General features: G+C 41.6%; 1 protein-coding gene across 1 annotated transcript in view; it reads left to right on the top strand.

Annotated features, from left to right (window-relative positions):
* The first annotated feature begins 12811 nt into the window (after window positions 1–12811).
* Window positions 12812–18943, top strand: part of GREB1 (growth regulating estrogen receptor binding 1) — a 58062-nt gene continuing 51930 nt past the window's right edge. The window contains exon 1 of the mRNA XM_072143594.1: window positions 12812–13358. Within this exon, the coding sequence (XP_071999695.1) occupies window positions 13202–13358 (157 nt within the window). The 5' untranslated portion in view covers window positions 12812–13201. The remainder of the gene's footprint in view (window positions 13359–18943) is intronic.

An 18943-nucleotide genomic window follows, 5' to 3' on the forward strand; every position in this document is an offset into this window, starting at 1 on the left:
CTCCATATAACCATGTAGAAATACACAGAAAACATTAAATATGCCTGCATCAAAGCAAATGGACATTTATAAAACATATACAGTTGCAGCCCATACAAACTACGTCTAAAACCATACAGCAACACATGGAAAACATACAAATTAACCCTATACTACCATATGGCAGTTAATGGTGAATATATAAAAAAAAACCCTCCAAACATCATACAACAATCATACGGAACAGGGGTGCACATCCATAATGCGTGTTGAGCCTCTTGCCTCAGGCGGCACTTCCTGCAGAAAGATGGGGAGCAGGATCAGGGATGCAGTCACCTGCTATAAAACAGGACAAGACACCTAAAATAATGTCTCTTTACACCCGGTGTTAGACACTGCATAGAGAAGCCACTTCCTAAAAAAAACCCCTGATATTACTCCTGGATGGGGCGGAAGCGTTACCGTTCTGTAGCTCACCACAGACAGCAGAGAGTTTAGATTCAACCCTATACTGGAGGACATGGTGAATAGAAAAGCACCTCTATGAAACCAAGTACAAATATATTCCCCCGTATGTGCGGCATGTATGCGGTATTTGAAGAATAGAAAAAACCCTATACTACCAGAGACCACACAAGAAAACCCTATATGCAACCATAAACTACCACAAAGAGCACACACAAAAATATCTCTATGCAACCGTATAGCAGCATAACTAGAACGTACAAGATAACCTCTGTATGATCCTCTGCCTCTTCCTTGCAGATCCTTTCCAGTTCCCTCAGGTTGGATGGTGAACATTGGTGGAAGCCATTTTCTAGTCTTCCTGAGATGCTCCATTGGGTTTCAGTCCGGGCTCTGGCTGGGCCAGTCAGGAATGGTCACAGAGATGTTCTGAAGCCGCTGATTTATTATTTTAGCTGTGTGCTGAGGGTCATTGTCTTGTTGGATGGTGAACCTTCAGCCCAGTCTGAGCTCCAGAGCATCTGGAAGAGGTTTTCATCCAGCATATCTCTGTATTTGGCCACACTCATCTTATCTTCTATTGTAACCAATGCAACTGTCCCTACCCCCATAGCCTGATGATGCCGCCACCATGTGTCATTGTTGGAGGCCACCATGCTCTTAAGAACTTTGAGTGCTGCAGAAATTCTTTTGTAACCTTGGCTAGATCTGTGCCTTACCACAATTCTGTCTCTGAGTTCCTTGGGCAGTTCCTTAGACCTCATGATTCTCATGTCCTCTGACATGCCCTGTGAGATGTAAGGTTTTATATAGACAGGCATGTGTCTTTCCTAATCAAGTCCAATCAGTTAAATTTAACAAAGTGAAGGAGCAGAACCATCTCAAGGAGGAATCAGAAGGAAATAGACATGATGATGATGTGAGATGATGATGTGATGATCATGTGAGATTTCAGTTTCTCTCTAGTTTAATAAATTAGGAGGGGGTACAAGAATACCTCTATGGAACCATATAGTGGAATATCTAGAACGTACAAATCGTATCCTGTATAACCATGTAGAGGATACAAAGCAACCCTATACTATCATTTAGCAGCACATACAGAATCCCCTGGTAGAAGCATATGGCGGCACATACATATGGCGGCACATACACAGATGTATAGAGCTTACAGCACTGGTGCAGATCTGTAATACTGTCCTTTAGGCTCGGTTTATCCTTCTATCATGTTGAGCCTCAGGCACTAGTGAGAACATCTGCTTCTAACATCCCCGGACGCCATTATTTTCTTTTGATATGTTTGGAGACCTATTATTTAGGATTTTCTTGCCAGGTCGTACATTGTGGTATGAATAACATGCCATTAGCGTTCCTTGGCAGGTGCGGGAATGGTGGATACAATTCCCTCTTAAGTCATTAAGGAAATTGCTCTTGGGTCTGATTGTCGATCACAATGAGTTTGCTTTAGGTGACTGACCCGGTGCAGCCTGACCCAGCCAAAACCCTTTGTATTCTTAAGACACGAGATCTGGGTACGAGGCTGACACAGACTGGCGTCCAGGCATTTACAGCAAACATTTTGCTGGTATTTGTGGTCTTCTTTGTTGTTGTTGTTGTTCAGACTGAATAGATAGCTTTGAAAATGTCTCCTGTTCTGCGGGGACGAGAGCACATTCGTGTCATGTCGACCTGACTGAATATTTAGCAGCTCTTTCTGCTCAACAAGCTGCATTACGTGATGGTGGGCGCTGCCCCTCGAACAGCGTCTGGAACAGACAGATCTATAATCCGCACTTCCAGGGGATGTTAATAACATGAGAGGAGGAAAGAGCTTTGTGCGATGGTCTCACTGTGTTATAACCATAATGTGCCAAAAATCACATTGTCAAGGAATTCCTGAGGACATTTCCTTCCTTAAAGGGATTGTCCACTTTAGTTATTTGGCGTTGCTTTACTTCTAATGACCTATCTATGGAATTGTTCTGTACCAGTGCATCGCTAACCTCTGATTAGTGTAGGAAGCAGAGATCTCCATCCTTACATTTGCACGTGCCAGGGGCGTAACTACTGTGGTAGTGGCTGCTGTGGGGCCTGCTGTGTCAGGGCCCCACACCCAGGATATTGGGTGTGTAGATCTTGTATGTCTGTATGTATGTGTTTATTTTTCTATATATGTTTGTGCATGTGTGATTTGAATAAGTGTTGATGGTACTGTATGTATGTGTGTATATGATGTATGTATGTATGTATATATGGTGTATATATACTGTCTGTTATTGGAACGCACGTGTGAGTATACGAATATGTATATTTATAAGGGGGGAAGGGGGCCCATTCAAAAATCTGCTATGGAGCCCAGCCTCTTCTAATTACAGCTCTTTTACATGTGCAGCTCTTTTAGGCTACCAGCACACTTAGCGGTTTCCGTGCGAATTTATGCACAGATTTTGGTGCAGAAAAACCACAGATACCACGCATAATACTGCAGCATTAAAGTGAATGTGATTTGGAAAAAGTCATGTACTACAGATCGATCTGTTTACTCCCTGCTCCGTCTATAGTGTGGAAATGCACCGACCCCACAGGATATAGGGAATAATAACTATATGATCCCAAATGCTGGGACTCCCACCAATCATGAGAACCGATTATGAGATTATAAGAACGTGGGTACCATTCTCACTAATTGATGGAGTAGCATCTGCTACCGCTCCATTCAAAACAATGGAAATGTCAAAAATTGAAGAGCACAGCGCTTGCCTATACCGGCACGGTCATTGTTCTATAAGTTGTGGTGCGGTCACACGTTGCATTTACATTGTGTTTTGTTAATACAATGTAAACATAATGTTAACAATTAGGCAGACCTCTTCTCCACAGCTGTTGAATTCCATTTCATAACCTAATGTAAACCCAACCCTCTAGGGCAGTGATGGTGAACCTTTTAGAGACAGAGTGCCAAAACTACAACCAAAATCCACTTATTTATCGTTAAGTGCCAACGTGGCATTTTAAGCAGTAACTTACTGCTACCTGTTCTTCCACTTCTTTCAATTGTATTGACCGCCCAAGACCCCCAATACAGTTGAAAGAAGGAGGGCAAATTCAGACTTTCATTATAGCTTCTCTCTAAGTTGCTTGAGACAGCTGGAAGATTTGATGTATTGGGTCCTGTTTGGTGAACTCGGTCCTGGGGTGATGGCCTGAGTGCCCACAGAAAGGGCTCTGAGTGCCACCTCTGGCACCAGTGCCATAGGTTCGCCACCACTGCTCTAGGGGATAAAAAGCTTGTTACAACCCCTTTAATCCTATCTCCCCCTCTCTCTGATTGCAGGGGGTTTAGCCCCTACTATATATGGGTCACTTTCTGACGAGTCTGAGGAATGAGAGATCGCTGTTGGGCCGAGGGCAGGGAAAGTGACTGCAGGATCAGACTACACATACTTTGTATGTTGTCTGTTACTATGGAAACAAAAATTATTGTGTAGGATCTGTAGACACATACGATAAAATAAACATTCAGATAATAAAGCTGATTTATGATACGATAAAGATGAGTTGTTAAAACTTTACTGAAGCTTAATACAATTTATTGCAGATGGAATTCCATTTGGAATCTTTTTATAATGTAACAATTACCGGTAGTTCATGTTCTGTGGCCGGGACCATAAGACTTTGGTCTTTTCTCAGGACAACCCACTTTGCAGAGAGATTATTACTAGTGTATGGTGCGAAGGTGTGAAAACTTTGCAAATCGGGGCACTGGGAAGGAGGAAGGGGGTGAAGATATTTGCATCTATAGCAGCATTTACACAACTTTCTTATATACTTATATACGGTTCATTTTCACTTGTTCTAAGAGTCTAAATATGCCCTTACCTAGCCCTGCTCATACAGCTGGAAACAGTATATACTTTCCTTTTGTTGTTGTGGTTTTTCAACAATTAAAATTACGGTATAATATAGAGTCGATTCCTAATTTAAGCGAATAACCTACAGTGATGTATATTTGGATGCAGCTGTAGACTGTTTCTATCCCACAATGTTATAGGAATGTATGGATGAAAGCTAAAGCTTCCTGTGAGTTCACATCTGGACTGAATATACCTAATGACCAGTCACAATGAACGACTTCCTTGTCGGCAATGTGCAGCAGTATATGTGAATGGCGAGGGCGGGTGATCTGAATTGGTCTTTTCAGGAGACATCCTGGACAGCTTCCTTGTGGTCAGCTATTACCTCAGGTGGCTGCCCACTCACAGCTATGACAGCTATTGTCAGCTACATATACACTAGTATATACACACAATGAACACTATAATGCAGTGATGGCGAACCTTTTAGAGACAGAGGAGGACATTAATCATAGTCTGCTAGACTGTTTTAAGTGTTTTTTAGCGCAAAAATCTGACGCATCTGGTTAATTTGGCGCATTTATGGCAAAGTTCGGCACTTAGTGGTTTTGAGTCCCTGCGCCTTATCTGACATAGTGAGTGCCTCCTATACAGATGTTTGCACCGGATCTATCACAAATTTGCGCCTAAAAAGGCGCAAAATAGGCGCAAAAATGCACCTACTCTTTTTTTTTTTTTTACATCTCTGTCACATTTAGTCCCTGCAGTTACATCACAATGATAGTTTTTTGAGCAGAGATGAAGCCCTGAACGTTCTGTCATCTTCTCTCAGTCTCCTTTCATTATTGCTCACAAATGAGATCTAACAATTTGAGACAAATTTGGCGCAAATTTAGGCGCAAATGAATCGGACATGAGACAATTCCAAAGTGCATTTACTCAGGCAGAACCAGATCCATCATAGATCAGGAGCCAAAAAAGAGAACAAACCAGGCGCAAAAAGAGGCGAACCTGAGACCCACTATGATAAATGTCCCCCAGAGTCCCCAAACTACAACCAAAATCCACTTATTTACCATGAAGTGCCAACATGGCATTTCAAGCAGTAACTTATTGCTTCCTGTTCTTCAACATCATTCAATTTTATTGGCAGCCTAACGCCACCAATACAGTTTAAGGAAGGTGGGCAAATTCAAACCATCGTTGCCCGGGAAGAATGGTGGGTCTACAGGAGGACCTCCAAAGACAATGCAGTTCTGTCAACACCTTCTCACTTTTCCCGCAGTTTCAAACAAACAATGAAGTGTCGCTTTAAAACAGCACTGTTGTTTAGTTGCTTGGGACTGCAGGAAGATTTGGTGGAGTTGGTCCTGTTTGGTGAAATTGGGGCGATGGCCTGAGTGCCCACAGAAAGGGCTCCGAGTGCCACCTCTGGCACCAGTGCCATAGGTTCGCCACCATTGCTATAATGCATCATATACAAAAAAAAAAGAAGTTCATCATGATAAACCAAGGACATTTACTCATAGATCCAAGCATCTTCTAAAATCAACTTTTAAAATTACGCTAATGAGCCTGAAGGGCTCTCAGGTTACCAGAGCCCCTCAGGGTTATCAAAGCCCCTCAATGCTGCAGCTTCACTGGCTGTTATAATGAGCAGCACATGTCTCACCCTACCCCCTGTTCTCTCCCTCAGCAGGGGCAGGAAGTGCAGGGGGAGACCTGCTCTGCTTATTGTAACAGCCTGTGAAGCTGCAGCACTAAGAGGCTCTGGAAACACCCACCATACAGGCTCATTAACATAATTTTAAAAAATGATTTTAGGAGGAATGAGGCCATAGATAACAAATATAAAAATTTTGATGGTAGATTTACTTAAAGAGGACCTGTCATTAGATTTTGCCCCCCCCCCCGACTAACAATGCCTGCTGATAAAGGATAACAAGTCCTCCCTCATCTAAAATTAGCTGCCAGTGGGGCCCAGTAATTAAAACCATATTTCTATTATGCAAATTAGCTTTTCTGACTCATCTCTGGCAGCCTGAAAGAGGATAAGAGTCAGAGATACCAGTGAGCCACGCCCCATTATTGTGACTGACAGCTCTGTGTCTCTTCACATCACTGCTCTGCCTCCTTGTACTTAGGGACCGTCTGCTAATATTCAACTACAGACATATAAAGCTCTATGTACAGATGGGAAATATTGTGTCAATCTTTTTACACGGTGCCTTGTGTTACATTCATGACATGTGACCAGTAACATCATCGCAGGTCCTTTAGCCTTCTAACAATAGCAAACTGTAAACTATATATGGGATTACATGAGATCACAGCAGCCTCCGTGGAGGATGGAGGGGAGTACAAGTCCATGGAGGCTGCTGTGACTTCATGTGGTCAGGTACATACATGGATGGGGTACAATTTTGTATTGTTAACAGGCTAAAGCACCTGAGATGATGTCACTATGGTCACATGACATGAACTGTGACCAGTAAGGAGGCATAAGGCATGGGGAGGAGTAGATGGGAGCGGCCGGCCGAGCAGGTGATTTCTGTGGATATAAGCGAAACAATTTTTAGCTTAAAGATGGGTGTCAGTTAGTTAATAGCTCTATAGGAACCTGTCACTGGCTGTATATGTGCAAATTTGGTGATAGGTTCCCTTTAAACTGAGGAAAAAAGTGGTCCGATTAGACATTGGATCTTGCCACAAGTAGGTAAAAAAGTACTTTTTTCATTGCCCTATAGTAAGGCACTTCGAGGCTACTTTTGGGTGGAGTAACTGTTGGTGAAAGATCATTGACTGCTAGAAATGCTTCTACAGGTACCAAGACATTTTGCCAGTTTATAGTTTTTAAAGGGGTTGTTTGGGTTTTGCAAAATCTAAATAACTATCCTGGGGGGCTATAAAAACAAAAACGTTTTGCTTATCGCTCCTGCTATTTGTTTACAGATACAGGCACGCACCCCGTCCAGTGCCGCATGCGCAGCATTGAATCCTGTCAAACGCTGCAGGTTCATGGAAGCCTTTCCCTCGACATATCCAAATGCCGGTTCTGACTAAAGTTCGCCAGAACCTATAAATATACAGGTTCTATGTGGTCATATGTTCCTGTTTACTTCCAGCAATGCAAAAAGATCAGACGGGAATATGAAATATTCTTCAGGTTCCATCCTCCGTATGGAATATGGAAGAGAACCAGAATTGTGCTGACTTATTCATCCTCGAAAGATAATAACATAAATTTTCCGTAGAGAACAGGGAGACGTCCGGTCAATGTTTTATACAGCTGGAATAGAAAATGCCAGAAAATCAAGAAGGGGACAGTGATACGTAATAGACATCATTCTCCGTCGTAGCAGCAGACTGAAGTAAAACAAAACTCGCTGTTCCCTTGAACGAGTACAGCACATTCTCTGGTGGGAGAAAGTCTCTAGCGCCGGAAAGCAAACAGCTTCTACGTCTGCTCATTATCTACTCCCAGAAATATGGGGCAAGGATGAATGCTAATGACATATATCTCTTACATCAACTCCTGCCCCAAGGGGTTCCCAATATCTCACGCAGCCTCCCATGGGAGATATTGGAGGAGATAAGGACGAGGCCACTGGATTAGATCCTTTTGTATTCAGGGAAGGGGTATTACTTGACCTGGGGTGTCTGTCGAGCAATCATGTAAGAACATGTTAGCTGTCAAAAGAGACAGCTACTGGTCCATTCCTGAGCCATTAACATGAATAGCTAGCCTCTTCTGCGACCATCAACGTCATATAATGGGACATATTTTAAGGGTTACACAAAAAAAACCATTGTAGATGTATTTACCAAGATTTGATTCCTGGGTCCCTTTACTATAAAGTAGTATGCTATGCAGGGTCGGCTCCAAGTATCAGAAGGCCCCTGGGCGACAGAGCCTCAGTGGGACCCTTTGCAGTGAATTCAGAAACTAAAACAGTCTCCAGTTCCTAAAAATGTTCCCTAGTTTATCATCCCAAACACCCCCTTCATGGGTTATCTCATATACAGCCCCCTCGTGGTTATCTTATATATAGCCCCCTAGTGGTTATCTTATATACAGCCCCCTAGTAGTTATCTTATATACAGCCCCCTCGTGGTTATCTTATATATAGCCCCCTAGTAGTTATCTTATATACAGCCCCCTTGTGGTTATATTATATACAGTCCACTCGTGGTTATCTTATATACAGCCCCCTCGTGGTTATCTTATATACAGCCCCCTCATGGTTATCTTATATACAGCCCCCTCGTGGGTATTTTCTCTAAAGACCCCCTCACCCCATGGATCCCTTATGTACAGTTCTGGGCACTGACACTTGCCCGGGTATGCCCAATGAATTCAGAAACTAAAACAGTCTCCTAATCCTTAAAATGTTCTCTAGTTTATCATCCCAAACACCCCCTTCGTGGTTATCTTATATACAGCCCCCTCGTTGTTATCTTATATACAGCCCCCTCGTGGTTATCTTATATACAGCCCCCTCTGTGTTATCTTATATACAGCCCCCTCGTTGTTATCTTATATACAGCCCACTCTGTGTTATCTTATATACAGCCCCCCCATAGTTATGTTATGTACAGCCCCCTCGTGGTTATCTTATATACAGCCCCCTCGTGGTTATCTTATATACAGCCCCCTCGTGGTTATCTTATATACAGCCCCCTCATGGTTATCTCATATACAGCCCACTCTGTGTTATCTTATATACAGCCCCCTCGTGGTTATCTTATATACAGCCCCCTCATGGTTATCTCATATACAGCCCCCTCATGGTTATCTTATATACAGCCCCCTCATGGTTATCTCATATACAGCCCCCTCATGGTTATCTTATATACAGCCCACTAGGTGTTATCTTATATACAGCCCCCTCTTGGGTATTATATATAAAGATCCCCTCACCCCCATGGATCCCTAATGTACAGCCATATGTGGGCCCCCCAGCAGCTCTGGGCACCAACACTTGCCCGGGTATGCCTAGTGCTGGTGCCGGCCCTGATGCTACACTCAATCCAGAATTAGTTTTACGCTGGACTATTAATTTCTTACTTTGTGAAGTATGGGAGGAGCTTTGTACCATTACAAAAAAACTTCTTATAGATCTATGTGATCCAAGGGCTTCTATACCATAAAACTGTATACAGGCGGTCCCCTACTTAAGAAAACCTGACTTACAGACGACCCCTAGTTACAAATGGACCTCTGGATGTTGGTAATTTACTGTACTTTAGCCCTAGGCTGCAATCAAGCTTTCTTGTTAATCCTGGTTCTTATGACAACCCAACATTTATAATATAACATAATATATATATATACATATAATTTACAGTTCTGACTTACATATAAATTGAACTTAAGAACAAACCTACAGAACCTATCGTGTACGTAACCCGGGGACTGCCTGTACTTGACTAACACTTCCATCATCCTGGGTTGTTAATTTATCCCTAGCTTTGTAAGATATGTGAGGAGCCTTGTATCTTCACAAAACCCCTCTTAGACCAGATATGGGCAGATTTGAACCCAGGGTACTAAATAATCTTTACATTTGTAAATTTTGGAGTTTGGAAGGAGCTTTGTATCATTACAGAAAATCCACGAAAGTGGTTTTTGGTTGTAGTTTGGACACTTTGTCTCTAATAGGTTAGTCATCACTGACCTAGAGTAATAACTTAGCACAACATTTGGAAGTTTGTGAGCGTCACACAAACCCATTGGGGCAGATTTACTTACCCGGTCCATTCTCGATCCAGCGGCGCGTTCTCTGCAAAGGTTTCGGGTCCGGCCGGGATTCATTAAGGCAGTTCCTCTGACGTCCACCAGGTGGCGCTGCTGCGCTGAAGTTCCTCGGAATGCACTCAAGTTCACCGGCCTATTCCTGGTGAAGGTAAGTGCAAGCTCCGCAACACTTTTTTTTTTTAAAAGCAGCGGTTTTTCCGAATCCGTCGGGTTTTCGTTTGGCCACGCCCCCCGATTTCAGTCGCGTGCATGCCAGCACCGATGCGCCACAGTCCGATCGCGTGCACCAAAATCCCAGGGCAATACAGGGAAAATCGGCGCAAATCGGAAATATTTGGGTAACACGTCGGGAAAACGCAAATCGGGCCCTTAGTAAATGACCCCCATTATTGTAGATATTTCTGTCCAGATTTGAAACCAGGACCCCTATAATATCGTATATTAGATCTTCATCACCTTAGGCTAATAATTTATTACTATGTCTGGAGGCCTAGGGAGAAGCTTTGCATCTTTACACAAACTGGTCAGATTTGAACCCATCATTTTAGACAACAGTGATGGTCTCTGAGCAATTATCTTTGATTTTTAGCATTGTGGGCCCTTTTTGCTGGCATCTTTGGTATTGAGGCCAAGTGACGTGATGCTCAGTGATCAATTTCTAAGCCTTTTTGATGTTCAGTGAATAGTGCTCCCCCGGAATCCATTGGTGTGGACCCCCCATCCATCGTGTCTGGCGAGGAGACTTGTGTTCAGGTGTTTGATTTCCCAGTCCCACTCACTTTTTTGTCTACACTTTCACAGCCCCCACCACAGACAGGAATGGAATTTATAGCGGTTCTTCCGGATTACAATTAGGGTTAATAGCTGAGCAATTGTAGTTATATTCCAGGCGTACATGAGAAGTCACACGTGAGGAGCAAGGACATATATGAGCTCTCTACCATGGATTTGATTTTCTTCCAACTCTCCAATCAGTAAAAGCTACATGGAACAATATGTAATGCCTTATACTGTAAATATTTTCATAATTTTATAATTTTATGTTGACATTTTTTTCATCAATGTTCCAATTTTTTTTTCTTACATAGTAAATAATAAACTAATCTAAAATATACTGAAAATCTATTAGCATTTTTTTTTAGCAAAATTGAGGACACTAGGTATGTTGGGTTATGTACCATGTATATATATAAATATATATATATATATATATATATATATATATATATATATATATAAATATATATATATATATATACAGGCAGTCCCCAGGTTACATACAAGATAGGGTCTGTAGGTTTGTTCTTAAGTTGAATTTGTATGTAAGTCGGAACTGTATACTTTATCATTGTAACCTCCAGCCAAATTTTTTTTGGTCTCTGTGACAATTGGATTTTAAAAATGTTGGATTGTCATAAGAACCAGGATTAACAATAAATCTTCATTACAGACACCTGTGATAAGTGTTACAGCTGATTATTGTAGCCCAAGGCCAAAGTACAGTAAATTGCCAACATCCAGAGGTCCGTTTATAACTATGGGTCGTATGTAAGTCAGGTGTTCTTAAGTAGGGGACCGCCTGTATAGTCTTCTGGGTGGAGGATCACTTTAAATTTGTAAAAAGAAAAATCTAGTACAGAAAAAAAAATGTTTCCGCAAATATGTTTTTTTTTCAAAAAGCTCATTGGATCACCATTAATAATAATAATAATAATGAAAACATATGGCTAATGTGAAAATACTCTATAATGTATGTAGGAAATTGTATAAGTTGTACCTTTTGGAAAAAATAATAGTACAGGTCATTGTACATTATGCAAGTGTCTGGACGGGTTGGGATAGGGTGGGACTGTATGTCTTTTTGTGGGTGGGGGAAGGGGGGTAATGTTTGTTTGTTAAAAAATAAGTTGAAAATGCTCAATAAAAAGCTTTGATTAAAAATAATGATAATAATAATAACAATAATTTTCACTTGTATAGCGCCATCAAATTCCGTAGCGCTTTACAAATCACCAACACATTTCACACCAAGACCCCTTTAAAAAAAAACATGATCAACTTCCAAAAAGTTGTAACTAAGTTTTCTTCACTGTTAGTAAATATGACATTTAGTAACACTGTATCTAGATTCCCTGGCCTGGGAAGTGTAGATTGTGGATGCTGCCCCTTCCACCCCACCACCTGAGGCACATGCCCCGTCAAACCCATCAATACTCCAGGTTTGCTCTTAAGTATGTAAGTCAGAACTGTATAAATTATAATTTTAACCCCAGCCAAAAATGTTTTGGTCTCTGTGACAATTGGTTTTTAAAACTTTTGGATTGTCCTAAGAACCAGGATTAACAATAAAGCTTAATTGTAGACACCTTTGATAACTGTTACAGTTGATCATTGTAGCCTAGGGCTAAAGTACAGTAAATTACCAACATCCAGAAGTCCGTTTGTAACTAGGGGTCGTCTGTAAGTCAGGTGTTCTTAAGTAGGGGACTGCCTGTACATACGTTTTTCACATATTACAAGATATCCTGAGACTTCCATCTGCAGTTGTCATGTATCTTAAGTACAAGTTGTGTTCATCCTAAAAAATCATCTCAGAAGGCGTTCCGAGCCTTCATATGTGGGTCAGCATGTCCCAGTGATTTAAGGGGTTAATTGGAGAGCTGAGTGGTGTCTTGTCTGCTCACAATGAGCCTCTATCTCTTCTGGAGGTATTGTCTGACAAACAGTTCTCTCTGTGATGTTCTTGTACAGCTTGTAAACCGTAGGGAGTCTTGTGGAGGATCACAGACCTGGTCAGATCTTTTATAAGGTGTCAGTCTGTGGTCACCACTGGTGACTTGGAAATAGCTGCTGGCAGGTTGCTTCCTGTAATATATCAAGCTCAGACTCAGATCACACAGTCATAGAGGAGGCATTGCCTGCCTCATTGCAGTACACAGAGCTCACTACAACACTCAGCTCATTGCTCTGCTCCAGGACACACAGGCTTCTTCTTCTCTTCTACCACCATGGTCCTTCTATACCAATACCCATACACGTGACTATACCCACAGGACTGGAGGGCATCTGGACCTACTGGACGGAATTTGTACTGAAAGTTTGCAAAATTTAAGTCTAACTTCTGTGTCCTTTCCTCCTATGGAAGATGGGGAATTCGTATGCTGGGCAACTGAAGACCACGCGTTTTGAGGAAGTCCTACACAATTCCATTGAAGCTTCTCTGAGGTCCAATAACTTGGTTCCGAGACCGATATTTTCCCAACTCTACTTAGAAGCTGAACAGCAATTATCATCCATAGAAGGTAAGAAATTGATCCATATTCCTTGTACCATGAAGTCTTGGAATCCAGGGTATGAATCTGGATCACTTCTGTCTGTATGGAGTCTGTATAGGACTCTTATAGGTTCTTCGTGGAGATACTGACTGACTGCCTATAAAATTGACCCCAGTTTAAGAGTCTGAGATTTTTGTCGTAAGGACTGGATTTATATTGTGCAGAATATGCTGTGCAAGTTATCACTAAAAGGAGGGAATATTATACATTAAATAAGAGAGAATTAAGAGATTTAAAAATCATGGAGGGAAATAAGAACCAATAAAAGAAGTTTGTGTACTAGATTGTAATGTAAATGGGGGTAGATTGGTCGATCTGTACTTACAATTGTAATAGTAATATCTAGATAATCCTATGGTAATGGATATTTTTGGTAAACAGTATGTCGTGACCCAAGAAATTCAGGAGCTTACCAAGTCTATGTATCTAATTATCTATCTATCTATCTATCTATCTATCTATCTATCTATCATCTATCTATCTATCTATCTATCTATCTATCTATCTATCTATCTCCTATCTGTCTATCTATCATCTATCTCATATCTATCTATCTATCTCATATCTATCTATCTCCTATCTATCTCCTATCCATCTATCATCTATCTATCTCCTATCTATCTATCTATCTATCTATCTATCTATCTATCTATCTATCTATCTATCTATCCCATATCTATATATCTCATATCTATCTATCTCCTATCTATCTATCTATCTATCTATCTATCTATCTATCTATCTATCTATCTATCTATCTATCTATCTATCTATCTATCCCATATCTATTTCTATCTATAAATATCATATAAATGAATACAGTATATTTGATAAGTTCACGGTTACCATATTTTATTTTCAATGAACACAGAACATATTTTTTGCATCTGCTTTTTAAAAAATACATTTTAGTCATAATTTATTCATAAAAACATAGTCAAAATGAAAGTCAAATCTGCATAGTTGAAACCATCTATAACTACTGTTATAGACATCCATAGCTAATATACGGTATTTCATGATATATGTTTGTAGACAGATATTTGGAAACTTTGTGGCTATTGACTGTATTTACTATATCTGGTAACACTTCACACAATATATTAACATAAATGCTAAAAAAAATTCTCTCCAGTAAATCTCTCCAGTAAATAATAGTCTTGGCGATAACTTTTTATCACTGTCAGTTATTGAGAAGAACCGACCACTGGACTCCCAGGACAGAATCAACAGAAGTTTAATTGAAAAAATGATACAACATGAACCATTTTCACAAACACTATATTAGCATTCTGAGCTCCTCCTGCTCTATAACATGCTGCCAGCAGATAGGACACTATGTACAATCTGCTCAGCTCCTCCTGCTCTATAACATTCTTCCTGCAGATAGGAGACTAGGAACAATCATCGCAGCCCCTCCTGCTCTATAACATGCTGTCTGCAGATTGACCACTATGTCTAATCTGCTCAGCACATCCTGCTCTTTAACATTCTGCCTGCAAATAGGACACTATGAACAATCAGCTCAGCTCCTCCTGCTCTATAACATGGTGCCTTCAGATAGGACACTACATATGATCTGCTCAGCTCCTCCTGCTCTATAACATGCTGCCTGCAGATAGGACACTATGAACAATCAGCTCAGCTCCTCCTGCTCTATAACATGGTGCCTTCAGATAGGACACTACATATGATCTGCTCAGCTCCTCCTGCTCTATAACATGCTGCCTGCAGATAGGACACTATGTACAATCTGCTCCGTTCCTCCTGCTCTATAACATGCTGCCTGCAGATTGTCCTATTGTTCCATCTGACTGTTTGTACTCTGTAATATAATATTATATTTGTATATATCCCCTATGATTTGTAAAGTCACAGAATATGATGGCGACATATAAATAAAGATTATTATTATTGGACACTATGTACAATCTGCTCAGCTCCTCCTGCTCTATAACATACTACCTGCAGATAGGACACTATGTACTATCTACTCAGCTCCTCCTGCTCTATAACATACAGCCTGCAGATAGAAATGTTGATAAAAGTGGCACAAGGCATATTAGTTATTTAATGCAAACGACGCCAGAAGTCTTAAAATAAATTCCCCCGGGGGCATCATCACTATTGCTTCCAGCAGTCGGCCAGGCTGATTCATTATAATGCTCCTTTTTGCTAAATTTTTTGAACTTTCCTAACTCCTTGCGTTTTCCTGAATTAGAGGGGATGGTTCTTACTGTTCATTTTACTTAATTTATCTGCTAAAGGAAACGCAGGATTAAGGGTTTAGTTAGCCGGCAGAGTGATGTGAGATCTGATTGCTTTTCTCCTTTAACATTATAAGACTTTTACTGTTGCATCCGATGTACCTTATATACTCGAGTATAAGCCTAGTTTTTCTGCACAAAAAATGTGCTGAAAAACCGTAACTCGGCTTATACTCGAGTCAAAAAAATAAATCAAAACTCACCTTTCCGGCGGCCCCCTTAGATCTTCTGTGCGATCCATCCGCTACAATGGTATTGTTGTGCTGCACAACGAGGGGGGGGTTATATACACTGGGGCAGGGCCTAGGCTGGCAGGCTATATACACTGGGGCGGGGGCTGGCAGGCTATATACTGGGGAGGCTGTGACCAATGCATTTCCCACCCCCGGCTTATACTCGAGTCAATAGATTTTCCCATTTTTTGTGGTAAAATTAGGGGTCTCGGCTTATACTCGGGTCGGCTTATACTCGAGTATATACGGGTATTTACTGAGTGACGTGCATCTTGTATAACGTCTTCAGGTTGTCCAAATCAGTGTCAGACATGAACATCTGGACTAACATCGTGACCCTATTTTCTTAATGTCCGGAGTAGCTGCTCTTCTTACTTTTTGTTACGGTTGTTCATCCGGTTTCATAGGTTAAATTGCCATTTACAGTTACCATTACTGGTACCATTGTGCAGAATTTTGGGGAAGATTTATCACAAGTGTCTGCGAGCAGAAGAGTTCTAGTTTCTCAGGGCAACCAATCAGAGCTCAGCTTTCATTTTCACACGGATGTTTTAAAAATCAAAGCTGAGCGATGATTGGCTGCCATCACTAGAACAATTTTGCTTTGACACTTGTGATAAATTTAACCCCAACTTAGTGTCGGTTCATTCAAGGGGTTTTACAAGAGAAATCTATGAATGTCTAGAGCAGTGATGGCTAACCTATGGCACAGGTGCCAGAGGTGGCACTCAGAGCCCTTTCTGTGGGCACTCAGGCCATCACCAGAGATGACTCCAGGTATCTTCCTGCAGTCCCAGACAGCCCAGGACTTGCTGTGCACAGAGCTATTTTAAAGTGACAGCTCTACCTGGGGCTATTTTCTGCTTTATTGGTGTCCTCAGGCGTTGGTATCAATGAAAACTGTGACAGAGAAGGGAGTATAAATCACAAATTAAATTTCTGTGTTGGCACTTTGCGATAAATAAGCGGGTCTTTGTTGAAGTTTGGGCACTCGATCTCTAAAAGGTTTGCCATCACTGGTCTAGGGGGTCAGTGTTTCACATTATGGATGGAGCCAGAAATATCTGTAGACTTGTCCGACACAGTGAAGTGCATGCTACCCGGGACACTACCGATGGGCTGTCTAATGTAGCTGACTGGTGCCTATTCCATGGATAGGTCATTCATAGATTATGGCCAAAAAATCCCATTAACCCCTTTAACAACAAGCACTGTAATAGTAAAGCAGAGGGTTTTTTTAAATCAAACCTCATTAATCCATCAATTATGCTATTCGTGATTACGAAAGATAATATTCTCACCCTTTTTAGTCTATGGGGGACATTTATTCAAAGTTTCTGAGAACAAAACTGAGAACAACCAACCTGTGCTTAGCTTTCATTTTCTAAACTGCTGTGGGAAAATGAAAGCTAAGCTCGGATTGGTTGCCATGAGCAAGTAGAACAGTTGTGCTCTCAAACAATTCTAAACAATCTTCCTCCATAGGGGAGACTAATCACACGTCCGTGCTCGCGTGCTGCTGTATGATAGAAACCTCCCGTCCCCTCTGGTGCCACCAGATACATTGAGAGGCTTAGGCCTCCTGATGTATCCGGTGTGTGGCTGCGCCAGTGAACAATACTCCGCCAGTTGTTTGCTGTTGTAGTTTTGCACACAAACCATGCAAACGTCCCCACAGTCTAGGTCAGTGATGGGCAACCTATGACACGCGTGTCAGTGCTGACACGCATAGCCATTTTCAGTGACACGCGGCTGCCAGAGAGTTAAGTTTCATCCTCGGCTCCTACACAGCCAGGTGCAGTAGTCGGGAGGCTGAGAGATTGTCCAGCACATTGTAATAAATAGATGTAGTATGGCAGTACATGGTAGGATCAATCACACAACCTAGGATTAAAGTACCCTAGACGTTAAATAATTATACATATTTGTTATTTAAACAATAAATATCACAAAATTATGTTTTTTTTTGTCAAGGTGACACACCACCTGAGTTATGCTCCGTTTTTTGGCGAATTTTGACACACCAAGCTCAAAAGGTTGTCCATCACTGGTCTAGGTTGTGTGCAGTCCTGGGGCCGAGACGGCCCATGCCGGCCCTCTCTACCGGCGGCCATGCCACCTTCACGCCCTCCACTTGTCATGGAAATGGCATAAATGAGAAAATAATCACAATTACTGATGCTTTGCGAGTAATTGCGATTATTTCAGGACTTTTTCTGGCCGTTTTCTGACGTAGAAACCCTTTTGATAAAAGTCCTCCAATATGTTTATTCTTATTTCTACATTTTTCAAATTTTTTGGAGCTTGTCCTACTTTTTTCACCTTTGCGGATCAAGGACATCCATAAAAGTCAATGGGCCAACCAATTGATGACATTTATGTGCAGTCCGTTTTTTTTCTTAAGATAAAGCTTGGTAACTGGGTGTTTTACCTTCTTAGTAACACATATTCTTAGTCATTGGGGCACATTTACTTACCCATCCTGTCGTGATCCCGCGGTGCGTTGTCCGTCGAGGAGTCGGGTCTGCCGCGATTCACTAAGATCGTGCACCCATGTTCCTGCATCCGTCGCTTCTGCGCCAAGGTCCGCCGGAGTTCATTTGCTTCTTCCTGGTGCGTGTGATTGCTTGATCTTGCAACACAAATCTTTTTTAAATTCCGTAGTTTGTTCTAATCCGTCGGGTTGTCCCACGGCCCGGAAAAGCCGATGCACCAAAATCCGATCATGTGCGCCAAAATCCCGGGCCAATTCGGGGGAAGTCGTCAGGAAACCCGACGAAAATGCGTCCGACGAACCCTTATTAAATGAGCCCCATTGTCTTGGCAATGTCATCCTTCTTTCTTTAGGAGGGACATTAGCATTTCCTTTAATGAGCCGAGGCTTCCAGGGAGCTGATATGATCACAGCGCTGCTCCCTTTTATGTAGTAAATCCCACTAATCATTTCCATGACATTAGCTGAAAAGCTCCAGTCCTCCCAGCAGAGAAAAGTGAAAGCAAGTATCTACTCCGCAGTGAAAGTTTTCCGCCAGTCATCATGGTGGGGGGGCCT

This window comes from Engystomops pustulosus, chromosome 3 (assembly GCF_040894005.1).
Source record: "Engystomops pustulosus chromosome 3, aEngPut4.maternal, whole genome shotgun sequence".
NCBI classification, from domain to species: domain Eukaryota; kingdom Metazoa; phylum Chordata; class Amphibia; order Anura; family Leptodactylidae; genus Engystomops; species Engystomops pustulosus.